This window comes from Phyllobates terribilis, unplaced genomic scaffold, assembly GCF_046119375.1.
Source record: "Phyllobates terribilis strain yellow unplaced genomic scaffold, ASM4611937v1 Scaffold_2__4_contigs__length_985480577, whole genome shotgun sequence".
NCBI lineage: Eukaryota > Metazoa > Chordata > Amphibia > Anura > Dendrobatidae > Phyllobates > Phyllobates terribilis.
The window spans coordinates 213002709-213020467 of NW_027362762.1; the positions used below are offsets into that span (position 1 = coordinate 213002709).

Consider the following 17759-nt stretch of genomic DNA (forward strand, 5'->3'; position numbering starts at 1 on the left):
TTGGGGATAAAATAAAATGTTTGTGGGAAAAATGTGATTTTTCATTTTTATGGCTCTACATTATAAACTTCTGTGAAGTACCTGGGGGCTCAAAGTGCTCACCACATTTCTAGATACATTCCCTGAAGGGTCTAGTTTCCAAAATGGGGTCACTTGTGGGAGGTTTCCACTGTTTAGGCACATCAGGGGCTCTCCAAACTCGACATGGCGTCCGCTCTCGATTCCAACCATTTTTGCGTTCAAAAAGTCAAACGGTGCCCCTTCCCGTCCGAGCCATACAATGCGCCCAAACAGTAGTTTTCACCCACATATGGGTATCTATGTACTCAGGAGAAATTGCACAAAAAAAATTGAGATTCATTTTCTCCTTGTGGAAATAAAAAATTGGAGCTGAAGTAAAAATTTTGTGAAAAAAAGTTAAATGTTCATTTTTTCCTTCCACATTCCATTACTTCCTGTGAAGCACCTGGAAGGTTAATAAACTTCTTGAATGTGGTTTTGAGGAGTTTGAGGGGTGCAGTTTTTGGAATGGTGTCAATTTTCTGTCATATAGGCCCCTCAAAGTCACTTCAAAAGTGATGTGGTCCCTAAAAAAATGGTTTTGAAAATTTTGTTGTAAAAATGAGGAATTGCTGATAAACTTTTAACCCTTCTAACTTCCTAACAAAAAAAAATTATGATTCAAAAATTGTGCTGATGTAAAGTAGACATGTGATAAAAATTATTTCTTAACTATTTTGTGTGGCATAACTCTCTGGTGTAAGGGCATAAAAATTACAATTTTGAAAATTGTGAAATTTTCAACATTTTTGCCAAATTTCCGATAATTTTACAAATAAATGCAAGTCATATCGAACAAATTTTACCACTACCATGAATTATAATAAGTCACAAAAAAAACAATCTCTGCATCAGGGGGATCCGTTGAAGCGTTCCTGAGTTATTACCTCATAAAGTGACACTGGTCGATTTAAAAAATTGTCCTACAAAGTGGCTTGGTCCTTAAGGGGTTAAACGAGTGAGCCAGTGCCATATATGGACTGCTTGTTTTCCATTTTGGCTTTGTTATGCCTTTTGTACCCAGAAGAGGCTGTTTTGTTTTGTTAAGCTAGACGGTTTATGGACATTTAATAAACCACACTTTGTTTTGAACCAGCGAATCGGACCTCTGTGTGTGCACCAACGTCTACCTGAGAGCTGATCTCTTACATAGTATGCACTATATATATGTGTTTTGAATTGGTGAATTATTACTCTTGGGCATGCTTTTAACTTAAGAGTCCACAAATAAATACATCTTTCATGCACTATATGATAAATGGTCCATGATAAAATATTGAAGAGACCTCAATTCAAATAGCGAAGAAAACTCCTCCAGAGCATATACTGTATATGTTGTAAAAGCATTTTCTACTCACACTTTGGAGGTTACTGACCTTCTCTGCAATACAGATGAAACACTTTATTTTTATTTATAAGTGATATATTCTCATAGCATAGAGAAACTTAATACCATAAAAAACAAATCGCTGCACTAACATCCAGACAAAAATGCTTTTTGTCAATTCAATTGCATTGAAAACTTAGAAAGTAAGTCTACACATCATCCTCGGTCATGAGATTGAGTGGGAAAGACTTTTCCATTAATTTGTTTTCAAGAACACAAGCTATCAGTGTAATGCCTCAAGGGCAGCAATACCATTTGGATATGAAATGTATCTGTTATGATTCTCATTTTTCCTCGAGGATCTGAACATGAGATTCTGGTATTCAAAGTTGTGCTTTGATTTTTCTACATTAGACCACAATATAATTTGCTATGCTGCAAAAATGGAAAAATAGTAATTTGATATAACATACTATTCTAGATAGCTACATATACCAAATAAGCTGAAGTCAAGTTAAATAAGTCTAGCCATTTACATTTTTTTTTGATGGTCAACAAATGACAGCATTAATGCAATAATAGAAGTAATCTGTAAATAATCTTTTATCAAATGTATTCATGGCTACAAACATTTCCTTTATCATATATTTTTGTTGGAAAATATTTAGTATAACTTGTATCTAATACATTTAAATCTCTGCTCATTCTGGGATTAGAAGTCAAGCGGGTGGTCCTAATCAGTGATTGACAGCTATTTAGGTCAAGTAAGTGTTTGACCACTGATATTCTGCAAAGATGAGTGAAATGATTCAATACAAATGGAATTTGTGTAAAATTTTTAGGAATTCGCTGAACCCGGCGATTTGAAAAATTTGTCATTCGCTTTGTGCAAGTCACCTAAAATGTCTCTTGTCATATTGCACATTGCAGAAGATTACATCAGCCAGAGAAGGATCCCATGACCTCGGGCAGGTTTCCCCATAATGCCTTGCCTCTATCATATCATATGGTCTAGCACGGACAATCAGGAGGTAGTATCACAGCCTGTATACAAACAGAAGTATGGAATTTAGCAGCCAATTTATGATGAATCTGGATATTTAAAGGATGTCACAGCTTACAACTTAGCCAAAGGGGTAAGGAGAGAATTTCAGAAAACAGTGAAGAAACTGTAAAGCTGAGTTCAAACATTGTGGCAAAAACACATGATTTTTCCACAATTTTTAAAAATTGCAGCACAAATATTGCAATTCTTCAGCAATCATGGCAAAAAAAACAACCCACAATGCAGCCGCAAAATGAAAATGCAACCTAAAGAGCACGTGTGTTTCAGCACAGCAGCGAAGAAGAATAGGTTTTGGAATACTTCCAATTCAAGGCAAATTTATGAACAGTGAATTTACTTTACTGGGAAAATTGGACAAATCTGGCAAATTCAAGTTTTAAAAGATTTGTTCATCTCTTGTATCATCCAGGTCAGTATCTGACCTCTCTGTTTCCACTAGGAGGTGCCACACTCTTGTTGCAGGCGTTACTGGACAGTGACATGGTTGTACTTGGTTGTTTTGATGCTGCTCAGTCAGGGAGTTATGGGGTTAATTCCAAGATCCTTTCTTTGAGCCCTTGGTGACTCCGCTGCCATTTAAACCCCTAAACCTCTGACTCTGGCAGTTAAAGTTCTTCTTTGGTTTAGTCCCTGTGCTATCTGCTCCTGCTTGCTTGTTTGAATTCCTGTTGTCTCACCGCGGCTTGTTTCCTGACCATTCTTTTGTCTTCTGATTTTGTGCCTTGACTGCCCTCTTGGTTCTGACCTGGCTACCTTGTCTTTTCTCGCATCTGGTTCACTCCCTCGGCCAATAGCCCTTTGCATGGAAGCAATCCAGTGGACCCCATTGTAAGACCAGATCCCTGTACAGGGATTAAAGAGTGAAAGCCAGGTTTCCTCTGGGAATACCCAGAATGGCAAGCGCCATGTCTGTCCGAGGTAGCCTTTTTGAGCATATGGCCTCTGACAGATGTTATATCTCTAATATTCACTCTATCATATCGCTATACAATTAGAGAAATCAGAAATAGGGCTGCATGAAGTTTATTTATTGCCAAGGAGAAAAGAGAAGAGCGTCCAACTCAAAAAGAGAGCTAATAATGCTGGATTGGTAGTTATAGGGCAGCTACTTTTTGTCTCAGAGGTTTCAAACAGTGTAAGTTATTTCATAATGCATTCATGTTACCCAGTTAGTAAAACACAAGCTAAAGGGGCAATTGCATTTACAATGGATTTTTATGGATGGCCACTGGTACCAAGCACTAGAGTTTAGTATATAACAACCATATTAGTGATAAACTCCCGCAGTTATTTATGTATTGTATGCTTTCATGATAAATAAGTCTTACCTTCCCATTATTTGCTATTAGCTTCGCTGTTAAAGGTTAATGAATTATGCTAAAGCAATTACCAGATTTAATGGTTCAGTAAATGTAAATTTTGAATTATCTTAATTTTTCCAACAACTAATGTATTAATGTTAACATTTCCAATTCTAATTGTCATATTCATTTTAGAGGGTATTTCAAAATCGGCTTCCTAATAGAAACATTTATAGTCGTAGAGAGCTTAAGTACCTTGACTCATACTAAGGGTTTAGTAGAATGCAAAGGAAAGTTCATTATTTTTAATTAGTGTAATTGCTAATGTTGCATTAAGAGTTTGGTTAGTGGAAGTAATTACAGTAAGTGTATTAGATGTGAGTACTGGCATTCATCTTGTGACATTATTAAAATTTCAGAGATGAAAATATCCCTGGTGGTTTGCAGGCCCTACATTGTTTACCAAAGGATGTTAAATTAATCATATTGTCAATGCCCACCAAGCAGGCAAAGAATAATTATAAGTTACTCTTATCTAGGGAATGCCTTAGAAACTCTTCCAGGCTGTGTGTATTTATCTGCGCTTTTTAATAAAGGGTGAAATACGGTATTGTGGAAGCAGTCGCTTTATTCTTTTTATTCTTTACTAGGAAGAATAAAGAATGGAGATACATGTAAAAAAGTGTCTCACAAAAGAAACTAAAAACTTGAACTTTCGCTGTAAAAAATACATGATAAGACAGATGGACTGTATATCTCCATCATTTCCATTACATAAGGGTTGGGCTGCTTTTAGGTGGGCGCAAACTGGGAAATAACACAGGGAGTCAATTTTTAAGATGCCCAAAAGGGATTCTGGCACCCTCACTTGCCAAAACAACCTGAGAGTATAGCCAAAAAAATTGTACTACATTAACCCTCCAGTGGCCTAAGCCACAAGGAATGTCACTATTCTGATTTAGAAATAACTCTAGGCTACCCAATATTATTTAGCAGTGTATTGTGGTATTATTTATGAATCTTATTGAACTATTATGTGAGTTTTTAGTGACTATTATTTTGGATATTGCAGGCAATTTAGATGCTATATGGTTGTCTTATGCAGCGTGTATACAGTTGTGCTCAAAAGTTTACATACCCCGTCAGAATTTTTCCTTTCTTGGCTTTATTTCAGAGAATATGAATGATAACAAAAAACTTTTTCTCCACTCATGGTTATTGGTTGGGTGAAGCCATTTATTGTCAAACTACTGTGTTTTCTCTTTTTAAATCTTAATGACAACCAAAAACATCCAAATGACACTGATCAAAAGTTCACATACTCCAGTTCTTAATACCGTGTATTGCCCCCTCTAACATCAATGACAGCTTGGAGTCTTTTCTTGTAGCTGTGGATGAGGTTCTTTATTTTCTCAGATGGTAAAGCTGCCCATTCTTCTTGGCAAGAAGCCTCCAGTTCCTGTAAATTCCTGTTATGATAACAAACACTGCACTTCCGGGTATACTTCGGTGCACAAGTAGGACCCCAATCCTTTAAACAGTGTAAGAAAGACTTGGCACTCGCTTCTTCACATAGACTGAAATATTTTATTGTTCATAGAAATTCCAGATTCAAGACGTTTCAGTCAGTAAGACCTTCATCAGTCATCTGGGAGTTGATTACACTGCAGCAGGAAGCACTGGAAAGGTGTCTGCAGTATCCACTGCTCAGACAAGTGGCCACTGACCGAAACGTCTTGAATCTGGAATTTCTATGAACAATAAAATATTTCAGCCTGTAAATTCCTGGACTGTCTATCATGAACTGCGCGCTTGAGATCTCCCCAAAGTGGCTCAATATTGAGTTCAGCAGACTGAGATGGCCACTCCAGAACCATCACTTTGTTCTGCTGTAGCCAATAGCAGGTCGACTTGGTCTTGTGTTTTGGATCATTTTCATGTTGGAACGTCCAAGTACGTCCCATGCGCAGCTTCCGAGCTGATGAGTGCAAATTTGCCTCCAGTATTTGCTTTTAACGTGCTGCATTCATCTTTCCTTCAACTTTTACCAAGTTTCCTGTGCCTTTGTAGCTCACACATCCCCTAAACATCAGCGATCCACCTCCATGCATTACTGTAGGAATGGTGTTCCTTTCATCATAGGCCTTGTTGACCTCTCTCAAAATGTAACATTTATGGTTGTGTCCAAAAAGTTCACTCTTGGTCTCATCACTCCAAATTACCTTGTTCTAGAAGTTTTGAGGCTTGTCTCTGTGCTGTTTGGCGTATTGTAGGTGAGATATTTTGTGGCATTTGCGCAGTAATGGCTTTATTCGGGCGACTCGACCATGCAGCCCATTTTTCTTCAAAGGCCTCCTTATTGTGCATCTTGAAACAGCCACACCGCTAGTTTTCAGAGAGTCCTGAATTTCAGCTGATGTTATTTGTGGGTTTTTCTTTGCATCCCAAACTATTTTCCTGGCAGTTGTGCCCGAAATTTTTGTTAGTCTACCTGACCGTGGTTTGGTTTTTACAGGGCCCCTGATTTTCCACTTGTTAATCACAGTTTGAATTCTGCTGACTTGCATTATCAATTCCTTGGATATTTTTTGTATCCCTTTCCTGTGTTATACAGTTCAACTACCTTTTCCTGTAGATCCGTTGACAATTCTTTTGCTTTCCCCGTGACTCACAATCCAGAAACATCAGTGGCTGGATGAAAGATGCAAGAGTTGGTCTGGATCCCAGAAACTCACTCAACTTTTATGCACACACACTGATTACAAGCAAACAGATCACAGGTGCAGATGTTACCTTTAGTAGCCATTCAAACCCATTTGTGTCAAATTCTGTGCATGTTATCAGGCCAAAATCACGAGGGTATGTGAACTTTTCATCAGGGTCATTTGGATGTTTTTAGTTGTCATTAAGATTTAAAAAGAGAAAACACAGTAGTTTGAAAATAAATGGCTTCACCCAACCAATAACCATGAGTGGAGAAAAAGTTTTTTTGTTATCATTGATATTCTCCGAAACAAGGCCAAGAAAGGAAAAATTCTGACAGGGTATGTAAACTTTTGAGCACAACTCTATATGTTAGTATTATTTTGGCACTCTATACTGGTATAATGTGAGCTGTATATGCAGTATTAGGTGGACAATGTATAGGAGTTTTATTTAGATCTTTTATTGAGGTATTTTCAGGACATTGAATAGCAGGTCCATTTGATCTTTTAATTTCCTACAATATTATGTGGGAATATATAGTAATCTTATGTGAGCTATGTATGATAATACAATGTAGATACTGTATTATTTAGGCATTGTAAGGTGATAATAATTGGGTAAAAATGGATGTATTATTTGGCATTGTATGGATCCTGTATTATATGTATACTACTGTGGAAAAGAATGAACCAGTTTTGCTTGTTGGTCCCATTTTCTAAAAACGAGTATATAAACAGGAGAAGAGTGTGATATTCTTTGGATCTGTCCTCTCTAGTGATGAGCGAGTATGTTCTGTTAACCCTTTCGCCGAGTATGCTCGGGTGAGCACCGAGTAGTTACAGCTGCTCGGTGTTATCTTTGAATCACTCCAGTGTGCATGATTTGCAACTTTTTGACAGCTTTGATACATGTGAGGAATGTCTATTTCTTACACATTCCTCACATGTAATAAAGCTGTCAAACAGTCGCAAATCATGAGCACGGGAGTGATTCAAACATAACACCGAGCAGCTGTAACTACTCGGTGCTCGGCCCGAGCATACTCGGCGAAAGGGTTAACAGAACATTCTCGCTCATCACTAGTCCTCTCATGTTTCCCCATGGTAATTGTAATGGTTGCCCTTGTGGTGCATTTTGTACATCCTGAATTAATAGCCAAAATCCAGATGAAAATAGTTACATAACCTCTTAAAATAAATCTCAAGCCAAAAACAAAACTGTCTTTTAGCTGGAAGTTATACCAACAAGCCTTTGCTCAAACATCTCCCATGTGCCTGTGAGATGGAAGGTTGTTCTGTTGATGCAGCTTACCCTTACCCAGTGCTGTGAGTTATTGAGCATGGCAGCAGTAGCTGCGAATCATACCCTTGTAGTCTGCAAGGCCTGTTCAAAGCATGGTAAAAATTCTCAGATCAGTCTATTACTGAGTGAACATTAAATTTAAACTCCGAAATTACAATAATTACATATATAATTAAGTTCATAATTGTAAGGAGATGTAAGTTAATTTGACTGTTGGTGCTTGGAATTCTAACCTGCATGCCAAAATACAGCATGCCAATGATAAAACAGCTGCACTGCAATCATCCTATGTAAACTAGGAATAAAGAGACGAAAATACACTGTGGAGCAGCAAAGAAAAAATCTAAATTTTGTACAAAAGCAAAGCAAAACTGGCACAGTAAGAAATACCTGAAATGCACAAAGCTTTCATGTCAGAAAAGTGGCATAAAGGATTTGAAAAGTTGCTAAATTTTTGCGGAACGTGGACTTTTGGAATTTTCACCCCACTTTGGATTAGCCAATATGGCAGAGCTGAGGAAGAGCCAGTGTATTCTATACCAGAAATGCTACTCTAATCTCTGATGGAAGTAGTATTTTTGGCACAGCACGCAAAGGTGCATGGCACTTACCAGACTAAGTGCCATATGCCTCCTAATGAGTTTGGCGTTGTTAAGACTGGTGTAGGGCGAGCTTGCACTACACCAGTCCTGATTAACCAGCCCTGAAGATTCATGTAATCAACAAGTAGCTTCTTTATTCCCTGAAACTTCCATAGAATTGTGCTATGGTTTCAGGAGAATTATGTGACAATGGCAAAATCCGTTGACTTTCTAGTACTCAGTACAATTGCGGGAGTGTTTCCCCCCTGGGCTGTGCCCCATTATACGTATATTCAGTCTTCCACAGACAGGTCCCAATACAATCACACACTGGTCCTGCTCTGCTCCTGCTTATTTTGAGGCCTGATTGGCACTTAGTGAGGTGAGTCACTAGAGCTAGGGTCCATCCTGATGAAGTACACCTTGTTGTGGTGAGATGGCTTTTACACCTTTTTGATCAAAAGGGTGTTTGCTAAATACCATATGTTTTTACTTCTGTTGCCACTGTTCACATACTACAGTGGGCTTGTGTCTTATTTTTTTATTCTAGCCTTTGGCAGTTGAGGCCATAGCATATATGGGCACCTGCATATTACACTTATATTAACAGGTGTGTCAGTCCTCGTTTTTGGTTTCTCTGTCAAGACTTGCTCAAGCTTGTGCTATGCATGTCTTGATGAATCAGCACCAAGGATTCATGTAATGAACATATAGCTTAATGTCTTACTGTTCTGGGAACTTCCATAGAATTGTGCTTTGGTTGCAGAGGAATCATGTGACAATGACAACATCCATTGACTTTAAAGAGATGCAATATTCTAACAGTATTTTCTTGTACAAAATTCATAGTGACCTGTAATTTGGTTAGTCATTTGCTGCACAGCCGATAAAACTGGATCCATCAATCACAATAGGCGATATTACAACTGATCCTTCTCCCACCCCCCTTTGAATGACCTTTGCAGACACTTATTTGACACTTCAACACAAAGATACGAGATCCAACAAAGAACACGAGATTCAATATGTGGCTATGTACATGTGTTATTTCTTGAAACAATGGGAAGTTAAAGTTTTAAAAATCCGGAGTGGCCAGTGTGAAAATTGCAAGGTTTCTTTTCTATTTTTTTAATTCAGATTGTGACATATAAAAAAATATATATGTTAATAAAAAAATCCTGATTTAAACAAAATGTAATTTTTGTACAGATCAGACTTATTCACACATGAACTCATACCGGTCAATGGAGGTATTCACACATCGAGTTTTTTACAGACCGGCATTCTCAATCTGATAAAAACTTAATGCATGTCCGATTCTTGTGCAAGTTTGTGGATCAGACTTGGCTATTCAAGTATTTGGCTTCCATTACATTACATTTTTATCACTTCCAATCATTGTGTATCCATTTTGCATGAATCCTTTGTTTATGGTGCAAAATGAGTTACATTTATGCATATGGAGCCTTACAATGTTTGTTGAGGAAAATACATTGTTACACTGAGGCAGACCGAGTGCTAACTGGTACATAATGGACCTGGAGTGATTCTATCTTCTTGCTAAATCTTTTCTTGTAAAAAAATGGTTCTGTATCCTATTACAAAATGGAAAGGAATGTTCACATATATTTCTTAAGATTATTTTCCTACAGATGTAGCAACACTTAACTTAACAAATAACCCACCATCTTGATAAGTTGTAAAAGATGGTTATCTCACTTAAGAGGATTAGATAACTTAAATAATTTTCAATTTTACCCATTGAACAAAATTGAGACAAAGTGTTTGTAAAAACATGCAACTGCAATTTACCTCTTATTTAGTGTTGAGCGAGTATGTTCGGTTAACCCTTTCGCCGAGTATACTCGGCCGAGCACCGAGTATTTATAGAATGCTCAGGCTTTAAGTTTTCTTCGCTCCGTGAACATGATTTGCAACTGTTTGACAGATTTAATACATGTGAGGAATGCTGAAAAAACAGGCATTCCTCACATGTATTAAATCTGTCAAACAGTCACAAATCATGTTCACAGAGAGACGAAAACTTAAAGCCCGAGCATTCTATAAATACTCGGTGCTCGGCCGAGTATACTCGACGAAAGGGTTAACCGAACATACTCGCTCAACACTACTCTTATTAAAAATCATCTGTATTGTCAATACTGAAGGAATTTTTAATTATTTTCTGAGTTCATTGCTAGGCTACCACTTCTGCAGTTTATCAGAAGTGGCGAATTCCTAGGTAAGGAATGCTCACTTGCGAGCTCTTTGCCTTAGAGCTTGCAAGAGCTGTTCTGAACATGGCCGGATCACTAGATCCGACCAGCTTCAGTCCCCCTGTACTTCTCCAGTGCTGCAGAGGCAATGTTACCTCTGCTTGCAGCATGGGAAAGCACACAGTTTGGACCAGCAGCTGTACCATACCAATGGTTTGTGCTGACAGTCTTCAAGTGAGTACCAACCCCGACAAGCAAGAAGCCAAGAGGCAAGGAAGCAGTGAGCTCCTGAAGTTAGAAGATGAGGAAATTTGTTTAAAATTGCATTAGTGATGGTGTGTCAAATTACGCTTTATTTGTGCTGACATATTGCAGTGCTATGTTATCTCTGTTAAGGTAAACCATTTTGACACATGTATTTCCTTTAGACTAGGATTCATTACCACTTTTTATTTAAAAAAAAAAGACATCCTAGAGAGTAGATGACCTAAACGCACTGAGCAAACAGTCTTACATGAGCATTGTACATTGTTACAGGGTAATACTTTTGTGCCTTTGAATTAACTATTATGTCGCGGATCATATGTTTCCCAAATAAATACAGCTACAACTAAAATAAAAAGCCTCCTCCAGCTTGACATGTATTAGCATGAACTTTATTGCACCACATCAAGTTTACTGCACCCACTGCGTTCTCCAGGAGCTCATGTTCATGTAGCCACTGCCTTTCCCCATTTTAATCTATGCACTAATTATCATTTGTTTCCTGTTTTATGTCTGACTGCTTCTGTGCTCAGGGATTCCATAAATGTTGATTGTTATTGCCTATTTTCTACAGTAATTTCTTTTTCTTTCAGAATGCTTCAAACAGATGCGCAGTCCCTGAAGCTTCCGCTCCACAAATCAGGCATCATCATTGCCATGAAACGGTCCACGACCCACAGCTGACTTCATGCTCTTGCCCTTTGTATGCCTGTAAATGGGAAGGTCACTTAGAGGTGGTTGTTGCTCATTTAACACAAAGTCATACAATAAACATCCTACATGGAACAGAAATTGTCTTTCTTGCTACTGATATGCACCTTCCAGCGCCGGTGGACTGGATAATTGCACATTCTTGTTTGGGCCATCACTTTTTGCTTGTGCTCAGAAAGCAAGAAAAATACGAGGGATACCCGCAATTTTTTGCTACAATGATGCTGATCGGCACACCAGCACAAGCTGAGAATTTCAACTATAAACTGGAGCTGAACAGGAATCGAAGAAGACTGACATGGGAATCCAGTCCCCGCTCAGTCTTAGACTGTGTTGACTCTATAATTACAGATGGTGATTGCCTTGTGCTTAATGCCTCAGTGGCTCAGCTCTTTGCTGATAATGGAAGTCTGGCCATTGGAATAGCAATAACTGCAAGCAAACTTTGTGCTACTCAACCTGAAATGTAATTTGCAGGACATCTGTGTATGGAAATCCAATTTAATGGGCTTTTTACCCTTCCTTGGCTTTCTAGTGCTTGTACATAGGAAAAGGTTGTTCAGAGAGAAATGTATAAGCAATATTGCTTTTTGATGTATTTAGTTTTAGTTTCTGTGAAGACTTTTTGACTTATACAGAGCTATTGACAGTAGGATGCCATGTGAAGATATTTGTATGTTTCCATATGTACTGTATATTTCTGATGTTCATTTATTTTTACCTGGATTTATTGCTATAAATCTCAACACTGGTCAAATAGATTCTTAAGGTTTTTTTCAGTTAAACTTTCTCAATAGCATTTAATTTTTTATAACAACTCTGTTTTTTAATTTGTGTAATTGCTGTTAAGTCATATTAGTCTGGCAGAATGAAGGTTATATTACCCAGTATTCTGTGAGTCTAAAGGATAAAGTTTCTTCTGGAGTAGAGAGCCAATCTATAACAAGGAAACTTATGGGCCATGCAATGTTACACTGTGAAATTAGATATGACCGCTCAGCCAGCCAAAATTCCTCTTACTTTGCACTGATGAGAGGCAAAAAGGCCAAAACAGATATGTGGAAATTCTGTTTTGACTTTATATCTTAAGTCAAATGGCAAGGCCCTTTAAAAGGTGCACTCGTAGGATTGTATTTAAATGTTTCTTTATAAGATATTCAATAATGTCCATTACAGAAGCTTGAGAAAGGGGTGTGTCCCGAAATGTTGTTACAGCTGAGCTAACTTATACTGACTTCAGAGTCTCTGCAAACTCTTGTAGGATATGGAAAAGTCCTTGGAAATATACATGGGTAATTATTTGTCTATACTATATGGTCATTCTGCTATAATGGACATTATTCAATATTTTATAAAGAAGTATTTGATTACAATCTTACGAGTGCACCAGTTATATGAAGTTTGATTATTTAGGCAGATGGAGAAAGCCTGATTAGAGCACCTTTTCCAAGATGAAACCCTGTAAGAGTATATGGCTCTTTAAAAGGTCAATATTGACTTATGGATTGTTGCTTCCAATAAGACCCTAATCTCTTCCTTTGTGAAAAAATAATTTTCATATTAACCGTTATTATAATCATCCTGATGAGATTGAGATTAATTTGTCACAATAATTTGGGAGGCATGGTTTGTCACCTTGATAACTGCATTACAGTAGGAAACTCTCTAATCCCTCATTTTGATCCACCTCTATCAGACAATGTAGAGAGGATTTATAAGCACTATCTCTCGCAGCATTAAAGATGCTGTCTTCAGATGTAGAGCAAGTACTAGCTATCAATAGAGAACCTATGTTCCAAATATCCTAGTAGAGGAGAACACATCCAAACAATTAAAGAATAGTGACATGTTAAATATAAAACTACAGATAACAGATTGAAATATCAGCTCTAATTCTTTACGTTTAATATTGCGGTTGTTTTTATTTACTTTCACAGACTTTACATATTGTATTATTATTATTATTATTATTGTTATTATTATTATCATCATCCATATTTTCCACATTATTTTAGGAGGCAGACAGTTCTATAATTTAATGTCCTGTGATTTGATTCTGGTTTGCCTTGTTCTAATTTGTAAACACTGGTCTCATTAATTTTTCCATTTTCACATGTTATTTTTGCCTAATTCCAAATCACTCTAACTGAACATAGGACATCAAGGCTTTCTATGACCAACATATCTAGTATTTCTTACTGAAGACTAATATGGAATTATGCAAATTGTGCCAGAATTTTCATAATTACACAATAAATTTTATGCAATATGTAAGGCTTTTCAGACAATTTTCTCTTTCTTAGGCTGCATTTGTATGGCAGTGTTTTGAGGTCCGTATGAATTCTGGACCTGCCACTGGTCTCCTGACCAGAGTGTAGCAGCCTCCTAGGCATAAATGAGGCAGTTTAAGTTTGGGTCAGAAAACCCCCAGCAGATTGGGACATCGTGGTCCATACTCAGACTGTAAATGTTGGACTTGTAAAACTGGTCTTATGCCACTTCATGGCACTATAATTTATGTCAAAAAAGGCTCTACTTGTTAACAAACAAAATAAATATTTGGAGGTTCCTCTTATTCCTTTTTTTTAGATTCTGTTCAAAACTATTGGAAAATGTAAACTTAAAAATGTCTGAAACAGAAGAAAAATGGATGCATGCCATGAACTTCTCTTTGCAGCAGAATACTGTTTTATTTTGCTTATAAATGCTTAGTAAATGTTTAATAAGTTTGTCAATGATGCTATTTATAATTTCAGACCCTGAGCCAAGATCTTGAATAATCGCATATTGATATATATTGTTGTATACACACTGTTCCATGCTGTCGGCAATGTAAATTATTTAGACTGATCATTTATCTAATAAGTCATACCACATCAATACATATCTGTACAGTAATGTTGTTATTATTATTTTGCTTATTGACTGGCTTTGGATCATGTAAATGTTGCTTATGATACCATGTTTTTCATTTTTAGCATTGCATATAGTTTGAAAATATTAAGGAGACAAATCGTATTTAAAAGAAAGAGAGCTAAGATACAATAAATATTTGCATTTTGTATTTTGATATGACTTCAGTGGTAATTGTCTGTCTCTCTGTCAGCACTATGACAAAGTAGAATACAAGATAAGTGGTTCAATTGCATGTATGCAGTGAAAATCTTACTGTATGTGGCAAAATCAGAAAAAGATGTAGTCCCAAACAGTTAAAGGGAACCTGTCATTAGATTCATGCTGCCTGGACCGCCTGATTACATGATTGCAGCCATTTGTTTTAATTATTATTATTATTTGTATTTATTTTTAGAGCAGTATTAATTCCAAGGTGCTATACATGAGAAGGGGCTACATACAAGATACAAATATAAATTACAGTGAACAAGCTAACAATGACAGACTGGTACAGAAAGGAGAGGGCCCTGCTCTTGGGGGCTTACATTCTACAGACTAATGGGAAAGGAGGCAGTAAGTTAGGGGGTTGCGGCAGCTTCGGTGGTGAGGGGGGTCATTTCTGGCTGCAAGCTTTCTTGAAGAGATGGCTTTTCAAGTTTTGTCTGAAAGTTCCGAGTGTGGTGGATAAACGGATGTGTTGCAGCACAAAATTCCCGAGGGAGAAATCTTAGAGGTGATTGGGTGAGGGACGTATGAGTGTGGAGGAGAGTAGGAGATCTAGGGAGGATCAGAGGTTGCGTGTTGGAAGATATTGGGAGATTACTTTGGAAATATATGGAGGAGACAGATTATGGACGGCTTTGTAGGTCAGTGTTAGTACTTTGAACCGGATTCCTTGGGTAAATGGGAGAAATATGAAGGAATTTGCAGAGGGGAGAAGCAGAGTAGTAGCGTGGAGAGAGGTGGATTAGCAGAGTTAATGACGGTCTGGAGAGGTGTGAGAGCAGGGAGACCACAGAGGAGGATTTTGCAGTAGTTGAGGCAGGAGATGATAAGGTCATGAACTAACATTTTAGTAGATCCTGGGTTGAGGAAAGGATGGATTCTGAAAATATTTTGGAGTTGGAAGCGACAGGAAGTGGTAAGAGATTGGATGTGTGGTGTGAAGGACAGGGCAGAAAAGAGTCACTCTGAGACAGCAGATTTCCAGTACTGCAGAAAGCATGGTATTATTAATTGTGATAGATAGAAGGGAATTAGGTAAGATGGAGGAAAGATGATGAGTTCAGATTTGTCCACATTGAGTTTTAGAAAGCAGGAGGAGAAGAAGGAGGATATGGCTGATAGACACTCTGAAATTCTGGACAGCAGAGAGGTGATGTCTGGACCAGAGATGTAGATCTGAATGTCACCAGCATATAGGTGGTAATGGAAGCCATGGGACTTTATGAACTGTACCAGGCCAAATGTATAGATTGAGAAGAATAGGGGTTACAGGACAGAGCCTGGTGGGACACCAACAGAGAGAGGGTGGGATGAGGAGGTTATTTGTGAGTGGGAGAAACTAAATGTGTGTTTAGAAAGGTATGAGGAGATCCAGAAGAGTGCGAGGTCTTTGACGCCAAAAGAAGAGAGGATTTGTAGTAGGAGGAAGTGGTCGACTGTGCCCAAGGCAGAGGACAGATCTAGGAGGAGGAGTATAGAGAATTGTCTGTTATGTTTGGCAATAAGTAGTTAGTCATTTTGGTCAGAGCAGTTTTTGTAGAATGGTGGGGACGGAATCTGGATAGTAGGCTGTCAAAGAGTGAGATCAGTGGTGGGAGGAAAGTTCAGCATGGACATGCTGTTTGAGGAGTTTGGAGGTAAAAAACTGTAATTTCAGAGAAAACATAGTTGGAAAGCCGGCTGGGGACTATAGAGAGAGACATGACAGTGTGGTCCTCACCCGGCTTCTCACAGTCCTGCCTTAGAGTATTGACAGCTCTATCCCTTGTGTGTACATAGGGGGAGACCTGTCATTCAATTGGAGTGTGGTGGGATCAAACCAGACTAGTCAAGCTTTTGGAACTGTTCTCTCTGAAACGCTGCAGCGTTTGAGAGTAAAACATATCTGGCTGCAATCACACAACTAGGCTCTGATTTATGCTTCTTATTGTTTGGGTAGCATGAATCTAATGACTGGTTTTCATGAAAGGGTCAATTCAGCATCCATATTTTATATGCTGTAAAAATATTTGAGCAATATGGCAGAATTCCTATGGAAACCATTGTAAGGGGTTAATGAACAATATCAGACTTTGGGTTTCCAGGAGTACAGCACAGAGGCGTAGCTAAGGGATCAGCTCGGGAGGGGGGGGGGGGCAAAACTTCAGAGTGGGCCCCTACCAGGTAACCCTGAATACAACTATGGTGGCACACCCTGATCATGAGTACAGGGAAACCTCAGCAGATGACCATGCTGTTACTGAAAATAAATCTCTACAAAAAGATCAACACTAATAATGATAGATATCAGTCCTGCAGTACATGTAAGAGATTACAGTACAGTTATTGATGGTAAATTACAGCTGATGTTCTTTCTGATGGAGTCACTCACTTTTCCTGTCTTTTCCATGACAACTTCTTCCAGACGTAACTCATCTGCAGAGATTACAACAAAGACACATTTAACTTCTTACATTTCCAGCACCGTCCCCATCTATCCCCAACCTGCATAAACTACTTACCGTGTTTTTCAGACTATAAGATGCACTTTTTTCCTCCAAAATTTTGGAAGAAAGTGGGGGGGGTGCGTCTTATAGTCCAAATGCTATATTATTGTATGGCTGTGCATGGTGGTGAGTGTGGGGGAGCGGCAGCATGGGATCAGCGGGGCACAGGAGGCAGCAGCTGCATGCTGCAGCCTACACTGTGCCCGCTAGCAAAGAAAATTAATATTCATTTTCCTTAATAGCCGACACACTGTAGCTGCAGCGCGGCTCCTGCTGCCGCTCTGCCATCTGTGTGCCCGCTATTAAAGCTCATGAATGAACTCCCATGGGTTGCAGTGAATATTCATGGTCTTTAATAGCGGGCACACTGACCGCAGAGTGGCAGCAGGAGCCGTGGTATGGTACAGTGCGCCGGCTATTAAAGAGGCTGAATGGTCACTGCTCCCCATGCACAGAGTCCCGGCGTGGGGAGCAGTGACTATTCCAGCACAGCATCTCACACTGTGTGAGGGCGCATGGCAGGGACACCATGCGCGGCTCACACAGTGAGAGTGTCGGCAGCAGAGCGGGACAGCGCTGGAGGAGACAGGAGGTGAGTATGATTGTTTTTTTTTTTTTG

General features: G+C 38.6%; 1 protein-coding gene across 1 annotated transcript in view; it reads left to right on the forward strand.

Annotated features, from left to right (window-relative positions):
- Positions 1–14604, forward strand: part of SIAH3 (siah E3 ubiquitin protein ligase family member 3) — a 161383-nt gene extending 146779 nt beyond the window's left edge. The window contains exon 2 of the mRNA XM_073663845.1: positions 11417–14604. Coding sequence (XP_073519946.1) covers positions 11417–12004 — 588 coding nt within the window. The 3' untranslated portion in view covers positions 12005–14604. The remainder of the gene's footprint in view (positions 1–11416) is intronic.
- Positions 14605–17759: the final 3155 nt, after the last annotated feature.